Raw genomic sequence first — 23,863 nt, forward strand, 5'->3', positions numbered from 1 at the left:
TTTCCCCGCTCGTGGCAGTGGGATCCGGCGACTCGGAAAGGATCCAGGAAGCTGGTAGCTAAAAAGCCGCCTCACAGACGGATTATTGATTCCTTGCCACGCACATAACAGTGTCTAGTGATGTACCTAGATACCTCATTACTAATCCCAAGACATGAACTTGAGCGTCTGCCCTGCCCATCGACTAGCTACATCTTTGACCTTGGCTGTTTCGTAGATGAACCAGTCATACGGATATGTCACATTTTCCTCGCTCAGGTCGGCTTCGGGAGGGAAGCTCCCATAGGCGCCAACAACCACGACGTCTTTAATGGTAGCATAGCCTCTCCCGTCAGAGGAAAACACTGCATTTCCAGTCCCAATTCCGTCAAACACACTCTTCTCTACCAGCACCTTCCCACCACTTCCAATGTCAAGACCTCTCTGTGGCTTCTCGTAGAACGAATTGAAGATATGCCCAGTGCCGGATCGGAACGACAGGGCATTGGTGACGTTCACAAAGTGGTTTCTCGCAAATGTTATGTGGAATTTGTCGTTGTCCTCAAGAGCGCTGCTGTCTGGGTGCCCGATTGCCACGGCTGAATCGAAGGCGTGTGAGAAGCCGTGGAATTTGTTGTGGCTCACCGAGATGTAGTCACTGCCGCTAGTGATTCCTAGAAGCTTTCCACCCGAAGCCGAGATGTCTAGATGGTCGAGCCAGATGGAGCGGCCGTTCTGGATAGTGATAGCATCGGTCTTGGTGTTGGAGATGACTAGGTTACGGATGATAACGTTGCGGCTGTCTTTTAGCAGCAGGCTGATACCGCTCAGAGCTGTTAACAGCAAGTGTGGTGTGTCAGTGCTGAGCGACAAAAAAACTTGGTGTGTGAAACAACATACAGCTTCCAGGAGCACCGATAATGGTCTTACTGGACCCTACTGCAACTTGGATGCCTTCTGCCTCAATAGCCGCACCGACAATAACTACGCCGACTTCTGTTCCTGCCATGGCAGCGGTAAACTCATCCACTGTCTTCACAAAGTTGTGCTCAGCCCCCCAGCCGCCAATAGTTCTGTCCATGTGCCATTCTTGTCAGACTCGTCTTTGGCCGTGGGTAGGTCCAGATGATGATTGATGGTGGGGGTTAATACTCACGCTCCGAACACAGAACAATAACCAATATTGCAGGCATCGTCGTATGTTGCCTCTTCCTGCTCTTCCCAATTCATCTGTCTTTTCGACAGAAGACGGGGCTTGTTGATCCTGACGGCGGTGGCAACTGTGGCAGCTGTGGCCAACCATACAAGGGAGTGTGCAGTACGCATCTCTGTGTGACGCTTTCTTATGACTTCAGACGTCACGGATCCTTGTAATCTTGTTTGATCAATGTGGGAAAAGTCACCCCTTCTTAAAGGGAGTTGGTGGGTGCGGGGGCAAGCGCTCAAAGTTCATGGGGTATCTGCATCTCATCAACACGTCTGATAGTCTGTTTCCCCCGCTTCATTTACCATGTGTGACGTTTGTCTTGGAGAATGTTGCTTTCAGTGGAATATATTAACGACTGGAACATTCTTCGAGGCTTAAACGGGTAATTTGACTTCATGCGACACCAAGCCCGGTAAATGGTCCGGCTTGAAGGGCTGCGCCAAGAGATCTACATTTTGATTTTGACGTTCCGCAGCGGTGTTTCTTTAAAGCCCGTTTCCAAGTGAAAGTAAGCCAGGAGTTTGCGTACCTATCTAGGTGTTAGAGTTGAAATCAGGCCTATATCCGGGGACAGGCTCGACGGAAGGGCTGAGAGTGGACAAACTACCCCCAAACATCGTCTCCCGTTGTTGCAGCCCAGCATGTGCCTTCCACGTAGTCTGATATTATAGTATATTTCAAAGATTATTTGCTATGTTAAAAACAAAGCACCAGGTAGCAACAAGACCATATCAATCCAGCAATTTCTATCCTTCTTGCCATGTTCGTCATGGCCAGTACTTCACATAGTAAGGTGTCTTTATAGGTAGACGCTCGCATCAACACCAACCCCGCCATGTTCCCGAACCTGTTCACCTACACGGGAAGGACCCAGGCCAAGAATAAACATGTATGCTTTCAGATCCTCAATCTTTCTTTTCAGCCAATCTAGGCTATTCTCAATATCGCCGTCCTGGTAGGCGAGGGGAAATCCAGCCTCAACAATCACAACCTTTCTCTCCTGCTCTCCTTCCTCTTTGTCTTCGAGGAGGGGCTCCATCTCCATGGTCTTATCTTTGATTTGGTACTCAATCTCCTTCTTATCCTCGGCTAGCTGAGCCAAGGTGAGCTTCATAGGTCCCATTACCTGAGCGGCCAGGGCGGGGTGGTTTTCCTGCCAGACCTTGAACTCGGCAGCTTCCAGGCCTGCCTGCGTCATTTGCCTCTTTGATTCAATGTTGACCAACATCTCGCGGCGCTCGGCAAGGAACTTGGTGGCATCTTCAAGCTGACTTGTAACTTTCCCCAGAGCCTGATCAATCTTGGCAAGGCGCTGCTGGTGACCAGCCATTGCAACCATCAGATCCTGGTACTGATGGAGCTTCTGCACAAAGCTGGATTTGGTGGCATCAACAAGGAACGAGATGGCTTCGTCTTCTTTGTAGGCAACGGGAGCGGCAGTGTAGATGGGCTGGTAGGCGTCACTGCTGGCGTTGGGTGTTTCCTGGTCAGTACGGCGGCGCTTTCGACTGGCTGCTTGGTCGCTATCAGTCTCGGCAGCAAGGTCTGAGTCTTCGGCCCCGTTCTGGAATGCCAACAGCTGTTGGGCAGCGGACATGTCGGTGAAGACAGCAGGCTTTTGGCCATTGGTATGTCCGTTAGTTTGACCATCGACTGTTGCCGCCGGGGTGGCCGGTGTATCATCATTGACTGGAGAAATCTCGTCATTGGCTGCCGGCACATGGCTAGGGGCCGAGGGTGGGGGTGAATCATGATGGCGCCTTTTCCTGACAGAGGTGCGGGTTGAGCGACGACTCGGCATCATGGGCACGCCGTCATCAGTCTCAGGGGTTAGCTGAAAGGTTGAAGTGACGTGCTGCAAGCCGGGGTCAATGTCCAGGTTGGGCGGTTGCGGGACGGCAGCGGCAATGATGGTATCGCCCTGATCTTGCTGTTGGTCGGGATGCTGCCCCTGCCATGGGTCTTCTTCCTGTTGGATGTTTTGAAACTGCTGGAGCTGCCGATGCTCTTGGGCGCTCTCTTGGACTTGAGCGGGTTCAGGCCCAGGAATGACGGGACTTGTGCTAAGGCTCTTGCGGCGGTTGCGCGCGCTTCGAACTCGACCCAAGCCAGGAAGTAAGCGTGGCCTGACCCCTTCAGGTATTCATCTATTAGAAACTGCGTCGATTCAAAAGCGATTCAGAAGGAAAAAAACAAAAAACAAAACGCCAAGGGGTCGTGTTACCTTCTCGGCTGAAGACCTCTCGGCAGTAAATCTCATCAGCCTCCTCAATGTCGGTGGGGATCCAGCGGTTTGGGTCGGAAGGAACACGAGGCAGGCCACGCGAAGGGTTCTGGGCGTGGCCGAGATAGAGAAGTCGCTTAGCTTCATCATAATCCAGAATCTGGCGTTCCCGGGACCAATAGTTGATTTGTCCCCAAACGGCCTGCGACGACGTGTTGTTGAAGTCGGCGAGAAGCGCGGCGCGCGAGAGCCTATAGCGTTGGCACAGAGTCTCCAGAGCCTGAATGGCCCTAGGGTTCATGGCCTCCTCGCCGCCCTGGGGTGCCATGGCTGACTAACAATGCTGCTGTACAGTGGCAGAATCGGCGTCACGCTTGGAGTCACGATGAAATGATGAAATTACGAGGCAAGTTGAGTTTGCTACTATGCGTCTGCAGCGTTTCCCGCTGTTTTCCCGACACGCCAAGTTACTCGGTGCACCGTGCACGGCCCTGCCACACCAATCTTGGCAGCCCAGCTCTGTCCGGCCGTCGAAAACCTATCCATTGCCAATCTTGGCAGACTTGGCTGCTTGCCAGAAGTGTCTCGCACTGGCAAACGCCAAGCCCCAGGTGGCTTTTGTCTGGCGACCGTTTGGAACAAACCAGACATCAGGTAGATAGGTAGTCAAGGCCCAGAGGTCATAATTAATAAGAGAAGCAAGGCTTTTTGATCTAGTCATGATCATCGCCCGGGCCCTGCCGCCATAACAGCCACTGTTCGGGTGTTTACGGCAGACCTTCCTTCTTCCATTCTTGAGGCCTTCAGCTGGATTCCTCCCATGTGCAACAAAAAGTGGGTCGTCGCACCACCATCGTGCCATCTGGTCTTGTGCCACACCATACAGGCTGGAATCATCAGCACACTTTGGACTTGTCTGGTGCCAACATGGACTTATGCCTGGAACGAGATGCTGTTCTCAGTCCATCTTGGCGATGTAGCTGACAACATTTCGTGGGAGTGGGAGCCAAACAGAAAATAAATTAAGAGCCTCTGTCTCCCGCTCTCAATTCAGTACCTAGGTCTCACAGCATCACAGCATCACAGCATCACCAAAGCTCAAAGACAATAAAAGACGAGTTACCTACATCAAGCAACTAAAACATGCCCGCCTTTCGTCCAACTCCCCGCCTGTCGGCCGCTGCCCTCCCCAATCCTTCTTCCCTCCCCAGAGCAGTTCCCAAGGGAGTAGCAGCCAATGTTGTTGTTCCAGGCATCGTGGTGGCAGCATCAGGTAGCTCCCATCTCGCATCATTTCCCTTCCGAACGCTCGCTGACCCGGTTGGTTTTATAGTATACGGCGTAATCAGCTACATCAAAAACCAACTGCAACATGAGTCATCCACCATCGACAAGATGTTTGCCCAAAAGAACACCCCCGCTGTGGAAGAATCGAGACGGAGAAGTCTCTTGGTGGATACGGAAGGCGACCCGAGGAGAACGCCCTACAACATTCTGAACTGGAAATAGAGGATGCGAGATTGTTTTGCTTTTAGGGACTGGAAGTGGCGCTGGTTGAATTTAGTCGGCATAGGTAGCCTGTGGCATTTTGGGTTTTGTGCAAAGGGAAGGTGGCTCAAATAATATGAATTTTCTACCTATGACTAGGTACTGTACAACACCAACACATGTATATCCGTACACTCCCTTTCAGTGACTCTAATCTCTGCCGCACCAGGCCCAGCCAAGATACCTCGCCCCGTCTCTCCAGATTCCTGCCAATCTCACCAAACCTCAATGCCACCCAGATCACCCAGATTTCTGGTTCTCGGCCGATACTCCAAGCGCAGGCTCGGATCAACCCCAAGACCAAAGCCCAGTGTTCTTGGCTTTGGGGCTGCAGCTCCCTCAGGTAGTCGCCAGTCATATCTCAGCAACAAGTGAACAAGCGCAATCTTGACTTCATTTCCCGCGAAAAAGCGCCCAGGACAGGCATGCTGCCCGTGTCCAAAGCCCATGTGCTCAGGGCTGGTGCTAACCAACTGCGCAACATGCTCGCTGCCTGGAACAGATCGCATCCTCAGAAACCGGTTGCCATCCCACGAGTCAGCTCCAGGATAAGCAGCTGGATTCCACATGCGCTCTGCTGACACGGCAATCGTGGCACCCTTGGGAATGTAGGTGCCGTCTGACAAGGTGAGGGGCGCTGTAGCCACACGACGCATCGAGACAAGGCCGATTGGCTTGATCCGTTGGCTCTCTTTGATCACGCTGTCCAAAAGCTTCATGTTGTAAAGCGAGTTCTTGGTCCAGCCACCCTCCCGAAGAGCCGACTCGATCTCTTCGCGCAGAGGGTCAATCATGTCAGGATGCTGGACCAAATCGGCCAAAACCTGCATTGTCAGATCGGTCGTGGTATGGATGGCTGCCATGCTCATGACAAGCTGCGCAATGACAGGATCATACGGTTTGCCTTGTGCCTCGTGCTCGAACCTATTGTTGTACACACCAGTTAACTCTAATAAGCATAAGACTTCTCACAGAGCAAAGACAATCGCAGAACGTACCATTCAATAGCATCGTCGTCAAAATTGCCGTTGCCGGCCATTTTTTGTGCTCTTCTCTTTTCCAGAACAGGCCCAATGATCCGTCTTGCCTCCTGGACATGCACTCTTGCTTTTTGGCAAGACGGCATAAACCAGTGTGCCAGAAATCGCACAGGCTTGGGGACGAAACGTAACTCAATAGCCGCGCGCATAGCATCGGTTGTGTAGTCGCGTGTGACCTTGAGCCAGTCTTCATTTCGGCAGAGCTCGCTGCCTAGAAACACGCGAGAGGAGATGCGTGCAATGAGGTGTAGGATTGTATCGCGAATCTCGACGGGCTGCCATGTTGCACTCGCCATCTTATGGGGTAGTAGCTCATCAAGCGCGAGTCTCGTTTCTTCTGCCAGAGGCTCGGTCACCTTGTCTGAAGGTAACCACAAGTCAGTCCTTGCCACCCCAATACCAAAAAAAAATCCGATACACTTACTCAGGTGCTTTGTCAGATCGCGCGCTATGACTGCCTGCACAATCCTCGAATCCCTGGCACCCTCTCTGAAGCCTTCAAACCCCGGTAGGCTCGCGTGGAACGAGTTGTAAATAAACCCTCCAAAGCTCAACCGGGGGTCGTTTTTGATTTCATTGGCCAGTCGGACGGGCAAGATGATGACATCGCCCACATCTGCCGTGACCCGGACTGCCTTGTCGGGGTTGGTGTGGAACCACTGACGAATGATGGTGTAGGATGTGGTGAAGAACTCCTTGCGGATGCGAGTTTTGGTCAGCTCCGTCACAGGCTTGGGGTTGAGGTGAGGAAATCGGGATAGATGGCGATTTCGAAGTGTGTCTCGAAGGAGGAAAGCACCAGTGAAGAGGACAAACAAGTAAAGGTAGTAATGAGCGTCGAGAAAGTCAGTTGGTGAAACCATCATGGCCATAATTCAAGCTGCCAGAACAGCAGCCGATGGTGTTTTGGCAGATGGAAAGGATAAAGACCTAGAACTCGGGGAAAAGCAGCCGAGCTCTGTATGAAATATATATAGTCTTGTTGAGAAAAAGCACAAATACTTATGATTCTGGTGGAGACATGGCAAGTCTTTGCACAACTCACATCGTGATCCGGCACCCGAATGGAACAAGGCAGCTTCCTACTTATTTTGGAACGAGCATATTGCATGCGAACAATCATTGCTACATTGATCTGTTCGCCTGCATCCCTTCCTCGACAAATCTCATGGTATCGTCGTAATCTGTGGGTTACTCCGGGATTCCCGTCCAAAAGAACGGCAATCATTGGCCTAAGAGGGTTACTGGATCGCCAAAGTCGCATCTGCCGCACAAGCCAGGATTCTAGCCTCCACCACGGGATGAACATCTGCCGTAAACAGCGGGAGCTTGGATAACCCGTGCACAACTTGCATAACTTGCTCTGCATAAATCGAGGTGGCGACATGCTAAAAGCATGGAGTTCTCTCGGCTACGGATTTTTTTCAGAATCTAGATTCGTAATGAAGCCACAAAATGACCGTAAAGTGCACTTCATGGTCATTGAATCTCTTTCTGAGAACATTGAATGCCAGCATCACTGTCACGGTTGAAGCAATGATGAGTGTCCTTAGTACCGTGGTATAGGTAACGTACATTATCAGTGAGTGAGGCATATCAGTAAGTGAGGCACCTTCTACTACTCTATTACAACTATCCTCAATTGCCAGACCACAACACTAGGAACCGACTATAATTACATCAGAAACAGCTGAATCTGAGGCTTCTTAAGCCTCCTGGCAAGTGCGCGCATTATGGCCAGGCTTGCCGCATATACCACAGCACTGAGTCTTCGTACGAGACCCCCCTGTACCACCACCACTTTGTCGATTTTCCTGGATTACCTGCTCGCCCACAGCCTTCTGATCCAGTAGATCCTGTGCCTCTTGTACAGTAAGTGACCCTCCAAGCCTCACACGTGTTTTTTTGGCTCTCCGTCTCTTACTAAGTGCCTCATTGGCCTTTCGGAGTGCCGAGAGCTCCATACGTAGAAGAGCCACCTCGTGCATTACAGTCATCGTGTACCTTTAGCTAATCGATCCACAGCAGCCAACATAGATGTTGGAGAGCTACCCTGGTGGTTTGATATCCGAGTTTTAATAAGCTCTGACTGTGAGGTAGCTTCTCGAGGGTTGTGTGGTGTTTGGGAGAGCCAAGGGAGTGCCGTGCCCGGCCTTGAGGATAGGGGTGTTGGCGTACGAAGCTTTATATCTAGCTTAGAAAGTACCCTCTTTGGATCGTATGGTACAAGGCCAGCACCCGCAAAGCTACCCGGTATATTCTTCTCCGTTATAGAGGCGAAGAAGGCCTCGCGGAAGGCACAGAGGAACTCGAGCTTGCTTACGTGGTTGATATGCATACGCATCAAGTCCTCGATCTGGCGGCCGTACGCCTGCTTTAATGGCCCAAAGCAGCCGACATTGAGTGGTTGGAGGTAGTGTGAAGAATGTGGAGGCATGTAGAGCGTAATGATGTTGTTCTGCTAGCAGTAGCGCTCGAATTCGGTCGAGTGGTGGCTCTCGTGGCCGTCGAGGATTAACAACCGGTATTTGCCCTTTATCCGGGGCGCCGTATAATAGTCGAAGTGCTTGATCCAATCTAGGCCTACTGGATTGGTAGTCCAGCCATTATCGGTGGTTGCGATGCGCCAGGTGGACGGTAGGTTGCACTCGGTATACCAGTTGGCAAGGTAGTACTGCGCGGCTAAGATAATAAAAGGAGGGATGGCCCAACCGAGGGCATTGACTCCCTGGATTACCGTTGCCCATTCGCGGTTACCAGGCTAGGCCAGTTTCGCCTTACTAAGGCCGTCCGAGGTCGTAACTACCATGCCCGCGAAGATAATACCCATCATAAACCCAGTCTCGTCGAAGTTATAGATATCGTCATCTATAATACCGTACTTGGCCTTAGTGTTCCGCACAAGCGCGAACCACTCGCTAATAACCTTTGGATCCTCGCACTTGGCCCTCTGGTAGTCGTATCTACGCGTAAAACGCGTACGGAGCTCTGGCTGGCGTTTAACAAATCGATGTACCCAGAGCTTGCCGACAGGGGGCGCATCGCGTACGCGTAGCAGTTGGTTGGCCATATCTTCCACACCACGCAATCTGGGTGGAAAATCTCGCGCACATAGCTCAATAATGTATTAGACAATAGCCTCCTCTTCTAATTGAGTGAGCTTTTTCGACTTGGGTGTAGTGTCGCATCGTGCAGGCTTGCCAGCGCGTCGGCGCCCTAGCGTTGCCTGGGAGACTCTATAGGCCTTAGCCGCAGCCCGTATACTTAGCTTTTCGTCATTTTGAAGAGCCTGGAGAGCCAAGATTATTTGGCTTTCTTTTGAAGTAGAGGGCATCTTTGATGGTAGAGAAAAGTGGTTGTTGAGTACAAAGATGTCGCGTCGCGTCGAAAGTGCCCCACTCACTGATATGCCTCACTCACTGATAACGTACGTTAATGAATCACAAAGTACCTAGATAAATACATACGGAACAAATACACGCGTCAACTGTGTAAATAGGCAGTTCCTCTTCATTGTAGGGTATTGGTATAGAGACTAGATAGACAGGTAGATAGGCAGGTAGGTAGGTATTCCCAAGAACAGCAATGCAATAATAAAGTGTATGTGCCCAGTCCTGTATCCTGCTCTGCCCAGTGAGCCCGTCGCCGGGCAAAGAAAGTGATAAGAGAGAATCTAACAAAAAGGATGTATAAAAAACTAAACAGAAAAAAACAAAGACGCTTCATGTCATTATTCCTTGGTCTTTGAGAGCTATCAAGGACATTTGCAGGGAAACAAGAAAACGCCAAAGAAGATAAGTCAATTTTGTTTCGCCAGATGCCCTCGTCCATCCTCAATATTGCCCCGGCCGCTAACAATTCTTTCCAGCGAAACTCCACCACGGTATTGCCATCCGTCGCCCAACCGCTACTCTTGCTGACGAATTACATTGCTCTCCTGAATCTCATCGCCTTTCTCTGTGGTCTTGTGTACACCGTGGGCGTGGTGTGTGCTGGCTCATGCTCCATGACTGGGGTCATGGTGTGTGCCGGTGCCGCTGCCGAGGTAGTTGCTGGTGGCGGGTGGACAACAACAGGTGGGTGCACCACCGGGATCGGTGAGTGCACCGGAGGCATGATGACCACGGGGACTACACCGGGGTGCGCGGGTGCCGGTGCTGGCATGGGATGAGCCTCCTGGGCCGGAGGAGGGTGAGGAGCCGGTGGGGCGATGGGCGCCACGGTTTCCTGACCTGCGCACTCCGAAGGCGTCACTGTCACGTGGACGGTCTGAGTTGTGGTGACTGGATGAGCCGCCACGGGTTGGTTCACCGTGACATGAACCGTCCTGGTGGTGGTGACGGGATGAGCCGCCACAGGTTGAACGACGGTGACATGCTGAACTTGAGTACTGGTGACGGTGTGCATGACGGTCTGGTGGTGGACAGACGTCTGAGTAACCACTCTATCCCTGACTTCTGTTCTGACTTGGGTCTCGACCCGGGTGACAGGGACCGTGACATGAACTGGCACAGTCTGGGTGACATGAACCGGAACGGTCTGGGTGACATGAACCGGGACAGTTTGGGTGACAACATGGCTCTGGACAGCGGTGCTGGTCACGACTCTCTCGCTGACCTGCACTGAAGTGACCAGTCTCTCGCTGACCTGGGTGACAGGCACGCTGACAACCTTCTCCTTGACCTCTGTCCGGGTTACCAGCTGGGTGACAGGCACACTGACGGTGTGGGTGGCCACCTGGGTGATAACAGATGTGACCAGCCTCTGGCTCACCTGCACTGTCGTCACCAGCCTCTCGCTGACCTTGGTGTGCGTAACTGGCACGCTAAGAACCTGGGTAACGGCCCGAGTCTCGGTCCTTGTTACCGGAACAGTCACGCTCACTGTGTGGGTGCTTGTCACCGCTCTCGTCTCGGTTCTGGTGACCGGCACACTGACAACATGGGTGACGGGAACGCTGACAAGCTTCTCCTTGGTGACAGGAACACTGACAACCGAGGTATGGGTGACCAGCCTCTCGCTGACATGAACGCTGGTGACGGTAACCAACCTCTCGCTGACCTCGGTGCGTGTGACCGGAACCGTGACTGGCCTATCCTGCGTCGCCGTGACAACCTTCTCCTTCGTTTCGGTGCGGGTGTGAACCAGAGTGCTCGTGGCGGTGTGGGTGACGGCAACTGTCTGGGTGACATGGACGGGGACGGTCTGAGTTACGTGGACTGAAACCGACTGGGTGACATGAACGGTCGACGTCTCTCTTATCGTGGTGGGAACAGTGACGTGCGATACGAGTGTTGAGGTGTAAGTCGTCGTGTGGGTGACGGGTACCGTGACGTGAACTGTTGTCGGGATTGTGACATGTACTGGCACCGATACATGTACTGTCGTCGGGACGGTGACGTGGGTTACAGAGACGACGGTGCTTGTGTGAACGACTGGTACCGTGACATGAACAGTCTCTTTTACTGTTTGTGTGTGAACGACGGTTTCGGTGACCACTTCGGGGACTGCTGCGGGAGCCCCGGCGGCAGCGAGGGGGACCAGAAGGGCCAGAGCCACTCGCAGAGGGTTGAAGAAGCCCATCTTTGTCCTCCTTCCAATATCTGATGTCAAAAAAAACTTAAAAATATACACAAATGGTTGGTGTTATGCTCCCGATGATCCGGATCGTGATGATGCGATGAAAATGATGACGGTCGTTAGAAATAAAGTGAACGGCTTGCGCTCTGACAAAATGAAGCAGTTGAGTATGTAAAAGAATATCAAGTAATAGTAAAATGGTCGATGAGTATCCTGCTCCGTTGGTGAATCGAAAAATAGTAAAAAAGAATGACAACAACACCGCTTCACCACATGCAACAACGCTTGCACTGTGGATGAGGGGGACGGGCTTGGCGATGGTTGAAGAGGAAAGGAATAAAGAAAGGGAAAGGTCGAGGTGAGGGAGAGGAGGGTGGGAAGAGGGAAGAGGACGGACGGGAAGGAAAGGAAACACCTGGTCGATCCGTGCAGCAGTGAGCCAGGAGATCCAAGTAGTTTTAATCCGGTGTGGTGATGTTTCCTCGCCCCGACTTGGCATCAGACCCCCGGTGCCCGGGGGCTTGGGAGGCAGCGATGCCACGACCAAGCCAGGAAGAAGCCAGGAGGTGTCTGCAAGGGCTGTGAAGCACCCAGCATCGAGATACGACCCCTGAGGCTCCTCAAGATCCATGCCAAGATGTTGTAGTTTGTACACTAAGGTAGACTAGTCCAACACAAACTTTTGCTTTTGTAGCCCAGAGTCAGCTGTTGATAACTGCTGGCTTGTATTTACAATGAAAAGGAAGGGGGCTGCTTCTTGAGTCCTGATGGCGACGGGACACCAGCATTGATCATGATATTGGGGATCGAGAGATGTAAAACTCGAACCATAGTTTGCCGGAGCGACATCATCGAGGCCTCTGGGTCGGCCCATGCTTGCACTCCCGTCTTTGGTGGGTGCGGGACTTGCCGTGATGTCAACGGCTGTCAAGAATTCGGATTTTTTAGACGGAGGTTCAAAGAAGAGCGGCCGTGGTCCCTCGCTTGGCCAAGCGGGGGGGGCTGTTGACTCCCCCGCACTAAACCCCTTTTTGCCTTGTCTGTGCCCACAAGAGGTCTGACGTCGCAGCGGACGCAGGGGACGCGACATTGGAGGAGCCTGGAACCTCGACACTCCGGCTTCTTGTTTCAAGAATTTGTTTCCTTCTCTTTTACGACTCCGCTGCCCATTGCAGCCAAGTACTCGCTTTGCGCACTTTTGTTGCAAAAAAAGGCTTGGACGGCTTGGGACGACAAGACGGACCTGGAACTGGGAGAGCAGCTTCTTTTCTCTTCCGGGCTCAGCCCTCACTGTCCCCGGCGTTGTTGTGGTGATCACGCACCCGTAGGGATCTTTCTGCGATCCTCAGATCATGAACAGACCTTGATAAGATGACGGTGGTAGTATTCGTTTATGTGCATCTTGCTTTTTGGCCTGTCAGCTAAGGTACGCACCACTTGCAAAATATCTATGAGGTACCCTTCCCTAAGTTCCGCTCTCTCCAGTCCGCTCCATGTCCTGTCTCCAAATGAGAGGTCACAAACCCCTGGGACGAAGCACGCATTCAGACACACACCCGATCGATGAGGTAATCTGTCATCCCAAAGTCCTATCGTGTACACAGATGCGATGAGAGTCTTTTTGAGGTCAGTGTGTAAGAGCCGGGGTTGACTGTTCTGATGGAGCTGTTTGAGACTCGGAGCTGTTGTGAACCGGGAGGCTGACCCCACCTTGAACCTCAACTTGCGTGCCAAACCCGAAGCGAACTCAACTCGATTAACTAAGTACCAAGCTTGTTAGGTACCTACCTATGAATACACATCTTAACAGAGTGAAGTTATGTGATACTATTCCGCGCACCTAGGTGCCTTTGATGCTTAGGTCGACGAACTCACTGTGAGCTCCAGCATGTGAATATTCAACAGAACACCGTGGCTTCGTATCTTCAGAAAGCCAAGTCGAAGACACCCCGTTGGGGAGGCTCGCATGAACAGGGGTGCCAGTCTTGGCAGGAGTGGGACGTTGCATGCCGAGTTCTTCCAGAGCCCCTGAGAATCCAGCGTCAGTGCGAGTTTGGTTGTCTCAGCTCCCTGTCCCCCAAGAGCAAGCATAAAACACCCATGACTTAGCATGAAACTGTCGTCTGTTTTTCTGGGCAGGTGCAAGGCAGGGCAACGTTCAGCTTTAAACGTACTTATGCAGCTGCACGCTCCTACCATCTTCACGGTTTCTTGCTTCGTCATCTGTACTTCAGATGGTTGTCACGTACATACTATCCGTTCCAATTACATCAGTCCGTGGCTGCTTTAATGGGGACTTCCTGGCACAATCTCAAAGTGCCACCAGTTATCCTCAAGAATCGAAGGTCTCTGGCTAGGCATCTTAGGCGCAATCATCATTACAGGAATCAGATTGGCCTCTGGTGTATATGCATGTCCAAGTCACTTTTAAAGTTCATGTAGAGTTGGCATCGAAGAGCAATCAACGTAAAAAACATTGAGAAAAGTCTATTTCTCTGATGGCCAAATACAGATTCAGTAGTTCCTCCAAGCCTCTTAACCCAGCATATCTGTCCTCAGATCGTAACTGCACTCCATTGTATCCTGATGGCACTCTCAGAGTTGATATCCACCCTTCTCACTTTCTTCAACTTCACGGCCACCTCCAGCCCGCCAAAGCCAACCTTCTTGACCACCCTATCTTTGGGCCGCCTGCTGCTCAGGTTGAGATGATCGTCCTCCAGCCCTTGTCCATTGGCACCGGTGGCATGGTTAGAGTGCGGAATGGCTGTTGCATTGGCACCTTGCCCGGGATGATGGCAAGCCCCGCAAGCAAACTGTATGTATCTGAGGGCATTAACCTCGTTCCACTTCCCATTTCTGACCAGAACACCCCACTTTGCCTGAAATTCCACATCATTCAGTGAAATCACATCGCACCAGCCGTTGCCTATCACGATGCCAAAGGCGTTGTCGGTCTGATCTGACGTTTGGGAGGCGGGTAGCTCAAAAGCAAACAACCTGACGCTGTAGGGAGGGAGCTCAAAGGGTTGAAACAGGCTGGCAGAAGTAAATTTGCGGGGGACTTCGTAGTGTCCATGACCAGGGCCAGACCCGACGGCGTGGGAGTGACAAGATGTGATCTTCCAGGTTGCTTTCGTGCTGTCACCAGGTCGCAAGGCAGGTGGCTTGTCCAGTATATACAGATTCTTGGACAAGGAGGAAATGCGGTGGTTGAGGCTGCCGAGGGCGTCGTCCAGAGAAGCGGTAGAAAGATAGATGGTTTGTCGGGAAAACTGCGCCAGATCGGCCGGATTGTCCAAGAGAACAAAAGCGCTGTCTGGGTCATCGGAGCCTGTGTAGACGTTGGAGGAAGAGGAGCAGGAGTGCTTGAGCTCTGGGCGGATCACGAGACAAACAGGAAGCAAAGGGTCGTTGATACTGGAGGTGCGCGAGGTTTTGCAGTTGATGTAAGCGTGGTACTCGCCAGCGTTGGCGGGTGTGGTGCTATTGCGACCGCCCTGAGGCTGGTGAGAGGCTTTTCTTGCAGGTCGAAGGAGAAGTGTGACACGAAGGCCACGACTCGTAATTAGCGGCGGGGTGTCGTCCATCAAGGCAGCCGAGCTTGGGTTTGACGTTCCGTAGTTGACATTACTGTCAGGAATCAACCGGACATAGGTCCACAGGTTCCGATTGTGTTCCTCGAAATCAATCGGCCCATCGGCGAGGGGGCGACGGGGATCCCCTTTGACCCCCTTCCAGTGGTGTTTGTTGCTCAGATACTTGGACAGCCCCCAGGCAAGCATCGTATAGTCTTCGGTCGTCTTCATGATTTCTTTTTGGAGCCGATAGAAGGCACGGTGGCCCTCTCCGTAGATCAGCGGCATATGAACCTTAAAGATACCTAGCAAGCAATATGCTGCATCTTCAATCCGCGTAGTCTGTCTGTTGGCAGCCCACGACATGCGCTCTGCAACATGACACGTTGAGGGATCAGCACCCTCGAGGACCAAGATGGGAATGCCCGTGACTTTGGCGATAATGTTACGCAACGAGAATTTTGTGCCAATCTCGTGCCAATCATGATCGTAGAATTCGACCAATGGCGGAGCGATAAGTTCTTGAAGCGTCCAGCCCCGGGTGAACCATCTCGAGTGCTCAAAAGTCCTAGGCAGCTTGTCGTACTCTCTCAGAATGGATGGTATGGTGCGGAAGGCGGCTTTGGGCGGCGGAGACCCAACATCCCTCCTCAAGCTCGACGCTGACGATGTGTCTGAGAAGAGCTGGTGGGAGGTCTCATCGGCCGCAACGTCAGCCATGTAGGCGTAACAGATGTCGCTCTCTGCATACCACCTGTACATGGAGTTGATGGCTTCAGACAGCTCGGCACTGCTCGTCTTGTCGATGCTGGTTGCTCATCAGACAGTGGGTTTGAGGCATGAATGGAGAGTGACATACCAGCAGGTGTCTACCCATACATATTCATACTGGTCCTGAATGGCGCGGGCACAGCATCCTGCAATCTTGGCATATCCGGCCTTCTTGCGGAGTGCTGTCTTGGACAGCTTTGAGAGGTCTTGGAAAGTCACCTCATCCGGACCCCAGCTAGGACAATTGAGTTGTATCAGCTCACGGCCATCTCATTACGGTATTAAAGAAAAAAGGCTCATTCCTACGTGTGCGACAAGATAACATAAGGCGGGACGCGGCCCACAAACTCGACAAGCTCCAAGGTATCTGTCCTCAGAAGCCTCATTGTTCATCCGGACGATGAAAACCGCCGTGGCGGGACCGGTGGAGCTATCGGGCAACGGAGTCGGGCGGGATGGACGAACAAACGGTGGGGGGAAGTGAAGGCAAGGTACAGGTAAGCACTGCACCCACTTCTGTTCACCGCCGACTCACATGGTTGGAAACCGCCGAGGGCCGATTGGTTGCATGGTCTAGTTCATGCTGATAATGTTACTTACCTACACAGCTAGGCAGCATATTGAACACCTGGTCTACTGTCCAAAGAATAGCTTGGTTGCTTGGTTGCTTGGTTGAAGCATTTTGCTAACAGCAGCTGCGAAAAGCTGTGGCAAGAGGTGGGCTGAAAGAAAAAAAAAAAGCAAAATTGATTGCATCAGCCGTGAATCGAACACGGGGCCCATCGATGGCAACGATGGATTTTACCACTAAACCACTGATGCTCTTATGTAAGACGCTCAGAGTTTCAAAATACAACCCTCATTCTACTATTATCCCACCGTCATGGATGTGGATTTCGTGTCTGGTTCCTCTGTACGTGCTTGTTGCTCATCCATCCTCTACAACGAGGGTTTCCACTCTTTGTTTAGGTATAACCGAGTACCCATAGATTGGGCATCACTATTTACCTATGCACCACTGCCTTACCGAGCACAGCCCGGATCGGTACGAAACATGGCTTTCAGGGCACACGTCAACTTGTGACGTCATGGTCAAACATGCCAGCCCTGAGCCGCCCATGGGTTTCCATGTTTTTGTCCCTTCCCAAATGGGACGAACTGGAACTGCAGGACATATGAGGGTGACACCGACAGGATTCAGGAACATGCAACTCTAATAATAAACAACACCATCTCTACCCTCCCCCCAAGGTAGGATTGTTTTCGCCTTGCAAACCTCGAACGAACCCTCGAGATGCAACCTGACAGGCCCTCCCCCTCCACCACCAACGTCGCCCATGTCAACAGTTACTTCAACGGCGCCAGCCCGGCTCCAGAAGTCCAACAGTCGACACAGGACTCTGGTGCTACCCCTCTGACCCCAATTACAGAGCAACCCCCTCAACATGTCGCCCCGGCCAGGCCCCCATCGGCACCGGCACGAAGCGTTGCCTTCCGACCTCTCGACCGTCAGCAATCAGCCATCCAACTCCGTCGTCTGCGACCGGCCGCCCTGGGATCCAGACTTACACCGACCATGACCCACGAGCCCCAGACGCAAGCACACGATTGGGAAGAGGACCATGCAACGGATGTGGGCAGGAGTGGTGGTCGACGACGGTCAAGCTCCGAACCGCAGAGACCATCCATGCCGAGGGCCATCGAAACAGTTCCCCCGTTATCATCGGTACCCGAGAGCCCCTCCCAGAGCAATGCGCAGCAGGATGGGCCACCACATACAGGGCGGTTCCACCGGGCCCTCGGTAGACGAAGACAGACTGTGCTGAATCCGCACCAAGTATCTGGCGGCTCAGGCGACGATGTGTATGAGTCGAGGGTTGTCGACTTTCTCGATGTCATTGGTGAGCTTTTCCTCCTCTCTGGCTGACCTCTCTAAGAAACATAATCTGATAGTTCAAACACAAAGACCCCGAGGTGGCGACTCTATCATCCATAACCAACATTCAAAACTCGCTCTTCTTGCCTTCACTGGGAAAGTGGGTGAACCGACGGCCGACATATGACCTCTCCCAACTACCACCAATGCCTGGTGCCTTCCCGCCTTCCAAGGAAAGTATAGCCTCTGCTGCTGCCGCTGTCCAGGGAGAACAACAAGGAGAACACGCAGGGCCGCGCTCACCAAGCCTCTCATCTGTCCTGACCTCGGAACCCCAATACGCAATTCTGCCCAACGATGCTTCGCTTCAGGGATGGAGGGAGGAGGACGTCAAGTTGCTGAACGACTATGTCAGGCACATGCTGCATTCTCGACGATCAAAGATCAAACAGAGGTTCAAGGCGTTTGGAAAGTATGTTAGACGACCGCTGGGGTTCCTGATCACACTCTACGCCACTCTCATCACACTGTTTGGGCTTGCCTGGGTTCTCTTTTTGATCGGATGGGTGTACGTCGGGGACTCGGAAAAGCAGTTGTATGCGATTGATGTGAGTTGCGATGCCGCCTTGCACATCTGGCTGATTGGAGCGATTCTCTAACAGACACCTTAGATTATCGACTATGTCCTCGTGGCCCTTTTCGCAATCGTTGGAGATGGTATGGCACCCTTCCGAGCCAAGGACACGTACCACATGTTTTTCGTTGCCAGATATCACCGAAAAACATGGAGGCGCCGCGAAAGATTAGCGTTGCCCGAGCTCAAGGATCACAACGATTTGCCCATTGCGGAAGAACACCGCATTGCAGACGATGATCTCGAAGCACAACAAACGCAACAGCGATCAAGCTCGACAGAAAAGATTACAAAAGACAAGGACGAGTTCGTCCAAGTCTTGTCAGAAAAGCAGCAAGCACGCCTGATTCATCACCAGTCAAAGCTCGCCAAGTCACACACGTTTTTCAAACCTCACGAGACGGAAACCCACCACGCATTTCCTTTGCGACTGCTTATTGCCATCGTCCTGTTGCTGGATTTGCATTCTTTGTTACAGATTTCTCTAGGCGCCGTAACTTTTGGCATTCCTTCCCACCGGAGACCTGTGGCGGCCACGACGACCATTCTATGCTGTTCCATCGTCACAAATATCACGGCCGGGCTCTTGATTACCATTGGTGACCGCAGGACGAGGAAGAAGGATGTCTTGGAGAGGTTAATGAGGCAGGAGATGACGGGCGAGGTGATCAAGAAGATCGAGAAGAAAAAGGAAAAGGAGAGAAAACAGGAAGAGGAGCTGAAGCATGAACAAGAGACAGGAGAAAAACCCAGGAAAAGTCTGAGTTTAGCATTGCCATGGAAAGACACTTCCGGGGACGAGGGAACGCAGACGGGCCACGAGAAAGAAAAACGAGCTAGGTCTCTGTCGGTTCCTCGAACCAAGAGGAAGAAAGAAAAAGAAGAAGTGGGGAGATTTAGCTCCGAAGTCGAAAGCACCCAGGGTGGAGGGAGCAAAGGCGCACAGGATACTGAAAGACTCAAGATGCCAGGGGCATTTGAAGAAGACTAAAGTCGGCTATCTTGGTTTCTCATCGGGGCGTTGGATAGTTACTTGGAACATGGCAAGGATGAGGTTGCACATGCAGAATTCGTACATGATACCCAGACAGGATAATGATAATGAGAGGTACAGCGTTCAATTTGAACTTTGGACCCCAGCGTGCCTAGGAGTGCATCATCTATCGGGGGAAGCTGCGTTGTCGCATTGCTAAATTTGGCCTTTTTGATGTCGATCATGCCAAGAGACTGGCCTAACACCTTGGCATATTCTCTCACCCGTCAACAAAGCTTCTCATTACACTACAGTGCCACAAAGATAGGCACAGAACGGCATCCTTCCCAACGATAAGCAAGTGAGAAAAGGTGATGGCCTAGTGTCGCATCAGTATGCGGCTGTTGCAAAGCAGCCCTCCCACCAGACCTGGAATCTTTGCTCAGAATCGGGGCTGAGGCCAAGACGCCGATCGGACGGCTGTAAAAGACAGGCCGGGAAGGTGGCGATTATATCCTACCTACAAACGGCAGGACCAGATAGACTTGGGAGCATGGTCGGCTATTGCCCCGTCTTACTGGCCTTGAGGTGTGGACGGGTTACACGAGCAGGGCGATGATCAATCTCTAAATGACCTGCCTGTATTGTATCTAGGGTAGGCAGTTCAACGGCCGGAACCGCGGGGCCGCTGATTGTCGCCCCGATAGTAGGAGATAGATCGAGGACGATAAAATGTAGCAGATATCCCATCATCGCTCAACACAACTCTCCTGCTGGCACGCCGGCAGCACCCAGCACCAAGCACTTCCCGTCTTCCCTCTTCACCAAAGCAAAACCCTCGTTTTGGTTTCCAGCATCAACTCGTCGGGTCAAAATGAAAGGCTCAACCATCCCCTTGCTTTTTGCCGGAGTGACGTTGACAGCAGCGTATCCCATCACCGGCGACGTTGTCAACTGTCGTTCCGGGCCGGGCACCAGCTACTCGGTCGTGAAACAATACACGCAGGGCCAAGATGTCACGATTACCTGCCAGACCGAAGGTACCAACGTCAACGGCGTCACCATCTGGGACAAAACAGCAGATGGCAACTGCTATGTGTCAGATTACTATGTGCAAACGGGGGTCAATGGTTATGTGACAGGGAGATGCAGCGGGGCTTGCACAGCTCCAAAGTCTAACCAGGCAACGGTGGATCTTATTGCCGAATTTGAAGGCTTTGAGCCCAATGTTTGTATGTCTTCTTGGTTTGCCTGGCTGTTATCTTCAAGCATTCTGACATGAGAGGACAGACATCGATCCTACTGGAAATCCAACCGTCGGCTATGGCCACCTCTGTCAGCAAGCTGGCTGCGCTGAGGTGCCGTATCCAATCCCGCTCTCCCAGGCTGATGGTAAGAGGCTCTTGGCGAGCGACATGGCGGTATGTTTTTGTCCTTGATATCCCGGCCATCGCTTGTCACAGAGCCCCTAACTCAAACAATTGCAGCGTTTCGAGCAATGCATCACAGCCATGATTACAGGAGCCACACTCAACCTGAACCAGTACGGCGCCCTCATTAGCTGGTCCTTCAACATGGGCTGTGGCGCTGCCCAAACATCGACTCTGGTGGCAAGGCTCAACAGGGGCGAAAATGTCAACACTGTCCTGGCACAAGAGTTGCCAAGATGGGTGTATGGGGGCGGAGTGGTGCTTCCTGGGCTCGTGAGAAGGCGAAATGCAGAAGTCGCGCTTGCACAGACGGCAGGGAGTGGACCAGCGTTGCCAGTGCAGTGTTAGATATCTGTTTTGAGTACACGTAATGGGAAGAAATAAACGAACTGGTGGTAGATTTGTCAAGTGTCTATTTATCTACCCATGTACTACATTACATCTGCCATACATCTTAACCTTGACCATGGAAGCTGTCACATACCCTCTTAAAAGTGAGGGGCATTCAAGAACAAGCCCATCAGGACACCACCGATAGTGCCGGCGATAGGAATTGTCGCAATCCAGGAGAGCATCAGCAAGCCGACCCGCTGAAAGTTCACGGCCTTGAGGGTACCATTGCAGAGCCCGACTCCGACGGTGGCACCAGTGATGCACATTGACGTTGATACAGGAAGCGAGTACTGGCTGAACACGAGTACTGTGATGGCGGCTCCCATCTCCATAGAGCAGCCCCTGCTTGGGGAGTGATATGTGATCTTGTTGCCCATGACTATGACAGCACATGTCAGCAACCAGAAACCTCACCCCTGACCGGGAGAAGAAGAAAAGAAAAAGACTGAGCACTTACCCTTCATGATATTGTAACCATATGTCAACAAGCCCACAGAGATGGTTGCTGACAAGACAGCCAGCTGCCAAATTGGCACCTCGGCTTTGCTGGCAGCGGCACTCCCAGTCGACCAGGCAGAGTAGATAACAGCCCAAGGGCCAACCGAGTTTCCAATGTCGTTGGCGCCATGAGCAAATGAAGCCGTGCAAGCCGTCAGAATCTGGACAAAGCTATATGTGTGCTCAACCTCGTTTGGATACTTCTTGGCCTCGGCGTACACCCTGGCCATCCGTTCACCCTCGGGCGTGCCTGCGATGCCCGACTGAGCGGCATGGATGTCGTAGTGAAGACCATACAATAGACCACAGACAACCATGGCCGGCAAGCGTTTCAGGAACATGCGGATGTTGTGAATCTCGTATATCCGGCCTGGTCCCATCGGGTTGTCGCGGAGGGTGCGCATGGCCCAGCCCATGGGACCCCTCTTCTTGAGCAACTTGGCGTGTAGCTTCCGCTCCCCTTGGGCTTGGATCTCTTTGTACGTCAACTGAACTGGGGCTTCCCCCAGCTCCGGGTCCTGATCCAGCTTCTTCTCCGGGTTGCTTCCGCTCTCCGTTGGGGTAGGTGAGGACTTGGAGGGAAGGGCCTGGGGTTGTTCCTCATCGCCCGAGTCCTCCTGGACAACGGCGTAATTTGGAACGTTGGCTCTGTCCATGACGGCAACTTCTGGTCTCTTGAACAGCAAAGGCCCGTAGATGAACATCCACCACTTGACTCCATGATCCTTCTTGATCACCTTGGCATCAACAAACGGCACAAAGAAAATGGCCGCCAGTATCCCAACGCCGGCACCTGTACCCATGGTAACGGCCGCGACGTACCAGCCGGGTTTCTTGTTCAAGCCCAGATTCGGGGATCCCTTGTAGACAATGGACAGCGTGCAAACGGTGCCGGCAATCAGGAAGAAAAAGGGAGACGAGTACACAGCCCATGGAACGGGGTTCTTTCTCAGGTGCACTACCAGCTTGATGAGCATGAAAATGGTGGCCCCAAAGGCGGCTGAGATGGCGGGTGCCATGACGAGCCCAGAGAAGATGGCACCCAGGCCCTTGCCGTCGTTCCAGCCCCATTGCACCTGTTTTGCGCCGACTGTCGCAACGCCCACACCTGTTGACAAGCCTGTCAGCATGACCGGTTCGTGCTCACTCTGTGGGAAAAGTCTGCAAACTAACCGGCAACCGCGGAGACCAAAGAGTATGTCGAGGAGACATGAGCCGAGTGTCGGGTGCACCACATGACCCAGGTCGACGCACCAGCCAGGGCGCAGGTAAAGGCGAGCATCTGCACGCCGGCATTGTCTTGGAAGGCAGCGTGGGGGATAATGCCGTTCTTGATGGTCTCGGCCGTGCGGGCGCCGACGGTGATGGCGCCCAACATCTCGAAAATGGTGCCAAAGATCATGGCCTGTCGATAGGAAATCGAACGGGAACTAACGGACGTGGCCCAGGCATTTGCCACGTCGTTGGCGCCGTTGTTGAAGGCATCTAACAGGGCAAAGAAGGTGCCAATGACAAAAACATAGGTAAACTGGTCGAGTGCCATGTTGGCTGTTGGTTGTTGAGAGTGCTTGAACTACCTGGCGAAGGTCTGTCGGAGTTCATGGTCGGCAACTCTGCCTTTTGTCTCTTCCATTTTAAGGTGATCAGTGTCCATTCGGCTGGCTTGTCCTCATCTGTTTACCGAAACTGAACGCCATGAGGTGGTGACAGAACGAGGGCATTCTCAGTTCTGTCGTTCTTCTATGCATCTTGCTCGTCCAGTCAGCGTATTCCATATGCCCACGTGAAGACGGGAAATGCTAGGAGTGGCCCGCAAAATGCTGGCTAAACCCACTTCAGAGGTTGTGTTACATGCGAGGTAGCAGAAGAAAGATGCAGGGTCTCTGGTATGTGGCCAATGAAACGAGGGGAGCCAGCTAGGGGCTGAAGATCGGCGCCGGTCTCCGATGGATGACCAGAAGAAACTGAGGGTTGAGGAAAGAAATAACGCAGGTCATGACGCTTCTCAAGAGGCGTGCCACTCGAATGGTGGTGGAAAAGGAAGACGCATGCCCAGCCGGAACCCTTCCATTCGCTCGGGTCCTTGGCTAAGGCTTGTTTAGGTCAAGCATTCTTAGCGCCAAGGCAGGGCA

General features: G+C 52.5%; 10 protein-coding genes and 1 non-coding gene across 11 annotated transcripts; 5 read left to right on the top strand and 6 right to left on the bottom strand.

Moving 5' to 3' along the window:
• Nucleotides 1-52: 52 nt before the first annotated feature.
• QC763_611500 (uncharacterized protein) lies at nucleotides 53-1,334 on the bottom strand. Its single transcript, XM_062914973.1, has 3 exons — nucleotides 1,136-1,334; nucleotides 880-1,052; nucleotides 53-812 (listed from the first exon to the last, which is right to left on the bottom strand). The coding sequence occupies exons 1-3, from the start codon at nucleotides 1,303-1,305 to the stop codon at nucleotides 142-144; spliced, it is 1,014 nt and encodes a 337-aa protein (XP_062762400.1). The 5' UTR covers nucleotides 1,306-1,334; the 3' UTR covers nucleotides 53-141.
• A 624-nt stretch (nucleotides 1,335-1,958) lies between these two features.
• On the bottom strand, nucleotides 1,959-3,826 carry QC763_611510 (uncharacterized protein). Its single transcript, XM_062914974.1, has 2 exons — nucleotides 3,411-3,826; nucleotides 1,959-3,319 (listed from the first exon to the last, which is right to left on the bottom strand). The coding sequence occupies exons 1-2, from the start codon at nucleotides 3,736-3,738 to the stop codon at nucleotides 1,986-1,988; spliced, it is 1,662 nt and encodes a 553-aa protein (XP_062762401.1). The 5' UTR covers nucleotides 3,739-3,826; the 3' UTR covers nucleotides 1,959-1,985.
• Nucleotides 3,827-4,030: 204 nt separating this feature from the next.
• On the top strand, nucleotides 4,031-4,919 carry QC763_611520 (uncharacterized protein; the record flags this gene model as incomplete). Its single annotated transcript, XM_062914975.1, has 2 exons — nucleotides 4,031-4,683; nucleotides 4,744-4,919. Exons 1-2 carry the CDS (start codon nucleotides 4,554-4,556, stop codon nucleotides 4,917-4,919), a joined length of 306 nt encoding a protein of 101 aa, XP_062762402.1. The 5' UTR covers nucleotides 4,031-4,553.
• A 102-nt stretch (nucleotides 4,920-5,021) lies between these two features.
• On the bottom strand, nucleotides 5,022-6,957 carry QC763_0088220 (uncharacterized protein). Its single transcript, XM_062906227.1, has 3 exons — nucleotides 6,423-6,957; nucleotides 5,957-6,359; nucleotides 5,022-5,882 (listed from the first exon to the last, which is right to left on the bottom strand). Exons 1-3 carry the CDS (start codon nucleotides 6,868-6,870, stop codon nucleotides 5,174-5,176), a joined length of 1,560 nt encoding a protein of 519 aa, XP_062762403.1. The 5' UTR covers nucleotides 6,871-6,957; the 3' UTR covers nucleotides 5,022-5,173.
• Nucleotides 5,035-5,704, top strand: QC763_0088230 (uncharacterized protein; the record flags this gene model as incomplete). Its single annotated transcript, XM_062906228.1, has 2 exons — nucleotides 5,035-5,057; nucleotides 5,128-5,704. The coding sequence occupies 2 exons, from the start codon at nucleotides 5,035-5,037 to the stop codon at nucleotides 5,303-5,305; spliced, it is 201 nt and encodes a 66-aa protein (XP_062762404.1). The 3' UTR covers nucleotides 5,306-5,704.
• A 2,965-nt stretch (nucleotides 6,958-9,922) lies between the features above and the next one.
• On the bottom strand, nucleotides 9,923-11,581 carry QC763_611560 (uncharacterized protein; the record flags this gene model as incomplete). The annotated part of the gene is made up of 1 exon (XM_062914976.1): nucleotides 9,923-11,581. The coding sequence occupies one exon, from the start codon at nucleotides 11,579-11,581 to the stop codon at nucleotides 9,923-9,925; it is 1,659 nt and encodes a 552-aa protein (XP_062762405.1).
• Nucleotides 11,582-14,000: 2,419 nt separating this feature from the next.
• QC763_611570 (uncharacterized protein) lies at nucleotides 14,001-16,602 on the bottom strand. Its single transcript, XM_062914977.1, has 3 exons — nucleotides 16,234-16,602; nucleotides 16,016-16,162; nucleotides 14,001-15,964 (listed from the first exon to the last, which is right to left on the bottom strand). The coding sequence occupies exons 1-3, from the start codon at nucleotides 16,311-16,313 to the stop codon at nucleotides 14,134-14,136; spliced, it is 2,058 nt and encodes a 685-aa protein (XP_062762406.1). The 5' UTR covers nucleotides 16,314-16,602; the 3' UTR covers nucleotides 14,001-14,133.
• A 76-nt stretch (nucleotides 16,603-16,678) lies between these two features.
• On the top strand, nucleotides 16,679-16,749 carry QC763_0088260. Its single transcript has one exon. It is a non-coding gene; the product is annotated as a tRNA-Gly (tRNA).
• Nucleotides 16,750-16,896: 147 nt separating this feature from the next.
• On the top strand, nucleotides 16,897-19,642 carry QC763_611580 (uncharacterized protein). Its single transcript, XM_062914978.1, has 3 exons — nucleotides 16,897-17,828; nucleotides 17,894-18,411; nucleotides 18,475-19,642. Exons 1-3 carry the CDS (start codon nucleotides 17,222-17,224, stop codon nucleotides 19,426-19,428), a joined length of 2,079 nt encoding a protein of 692 aa, XP_062762407.1. The 5' UTR covers nucleotides 16,897-17,221; the 3' UTR covers nucleotides 19,429-19,642.
• A 642-nt stretch (nucleotides 19,643-20,284) lies between these two features.
• Nucleotides 20,285-21,238, top strand: QC763_611590 (uncharacterized protein; the record flags this gene model as incomplete). Its single annotated transcript, XM_062914979.1, has 3 exons — nucleotides 20,285-20,642; nucleotides 20,701-20,831; nucleotides 20,898-21,238. The coding sequence occupies 3 exons, from the start codon at nucleotides 20,285-20,287 to the stop codon at nucleotides 21,186-21,188; spliced, it is 780 nt and encodes a 259-aa protein (XP_062762408.1). The 3' UTR covers nucleotides 21,189-21,238.
• On the bottom strand, nucleotides 21,213-23,808 carry QC763_611600 (uncharacterized protein). Its single transcript, XM_062914980.1, has 3 exons — nucleotides 22,905-23,808; nucleotides 21,691-22,839; nucleotides 21,213-21,612 (listed from the first exon to the last, which is right to left on the bottom strand). Exons 1-3 carry the CDS (start codon nucleotides 23,272-23,274, stop codon nucleotides 21,329-21,331), a joined length of 1,803 nt encoding a protein of 600 aa, XP_062762409.1. The 5' UTR covers nucleotides 23,275-23,808; the 3' UTR covers nucleotides 21,213-21,328.
• Between the last annotated feature and the right edge of the window lie 55 nt (nucleotides 23,809-23,863).

This window comes from Podospora pseudopauciseta, chromosome 6 (genome assembly GCF_035222475.1).
Source record: "Podospora pseudopauciseta strain CBS 411.78 chromosome 6, whole genome shotgun sequence".
In the NCBI taxonomy this organism is placed as follows: domain Eukaryota; kingdom Fungi; phylum Ascomycota; class Sordariomycetes; order Sordariales; family Podosporaceae; genus Podospora; species Podospora pseudopauciseta.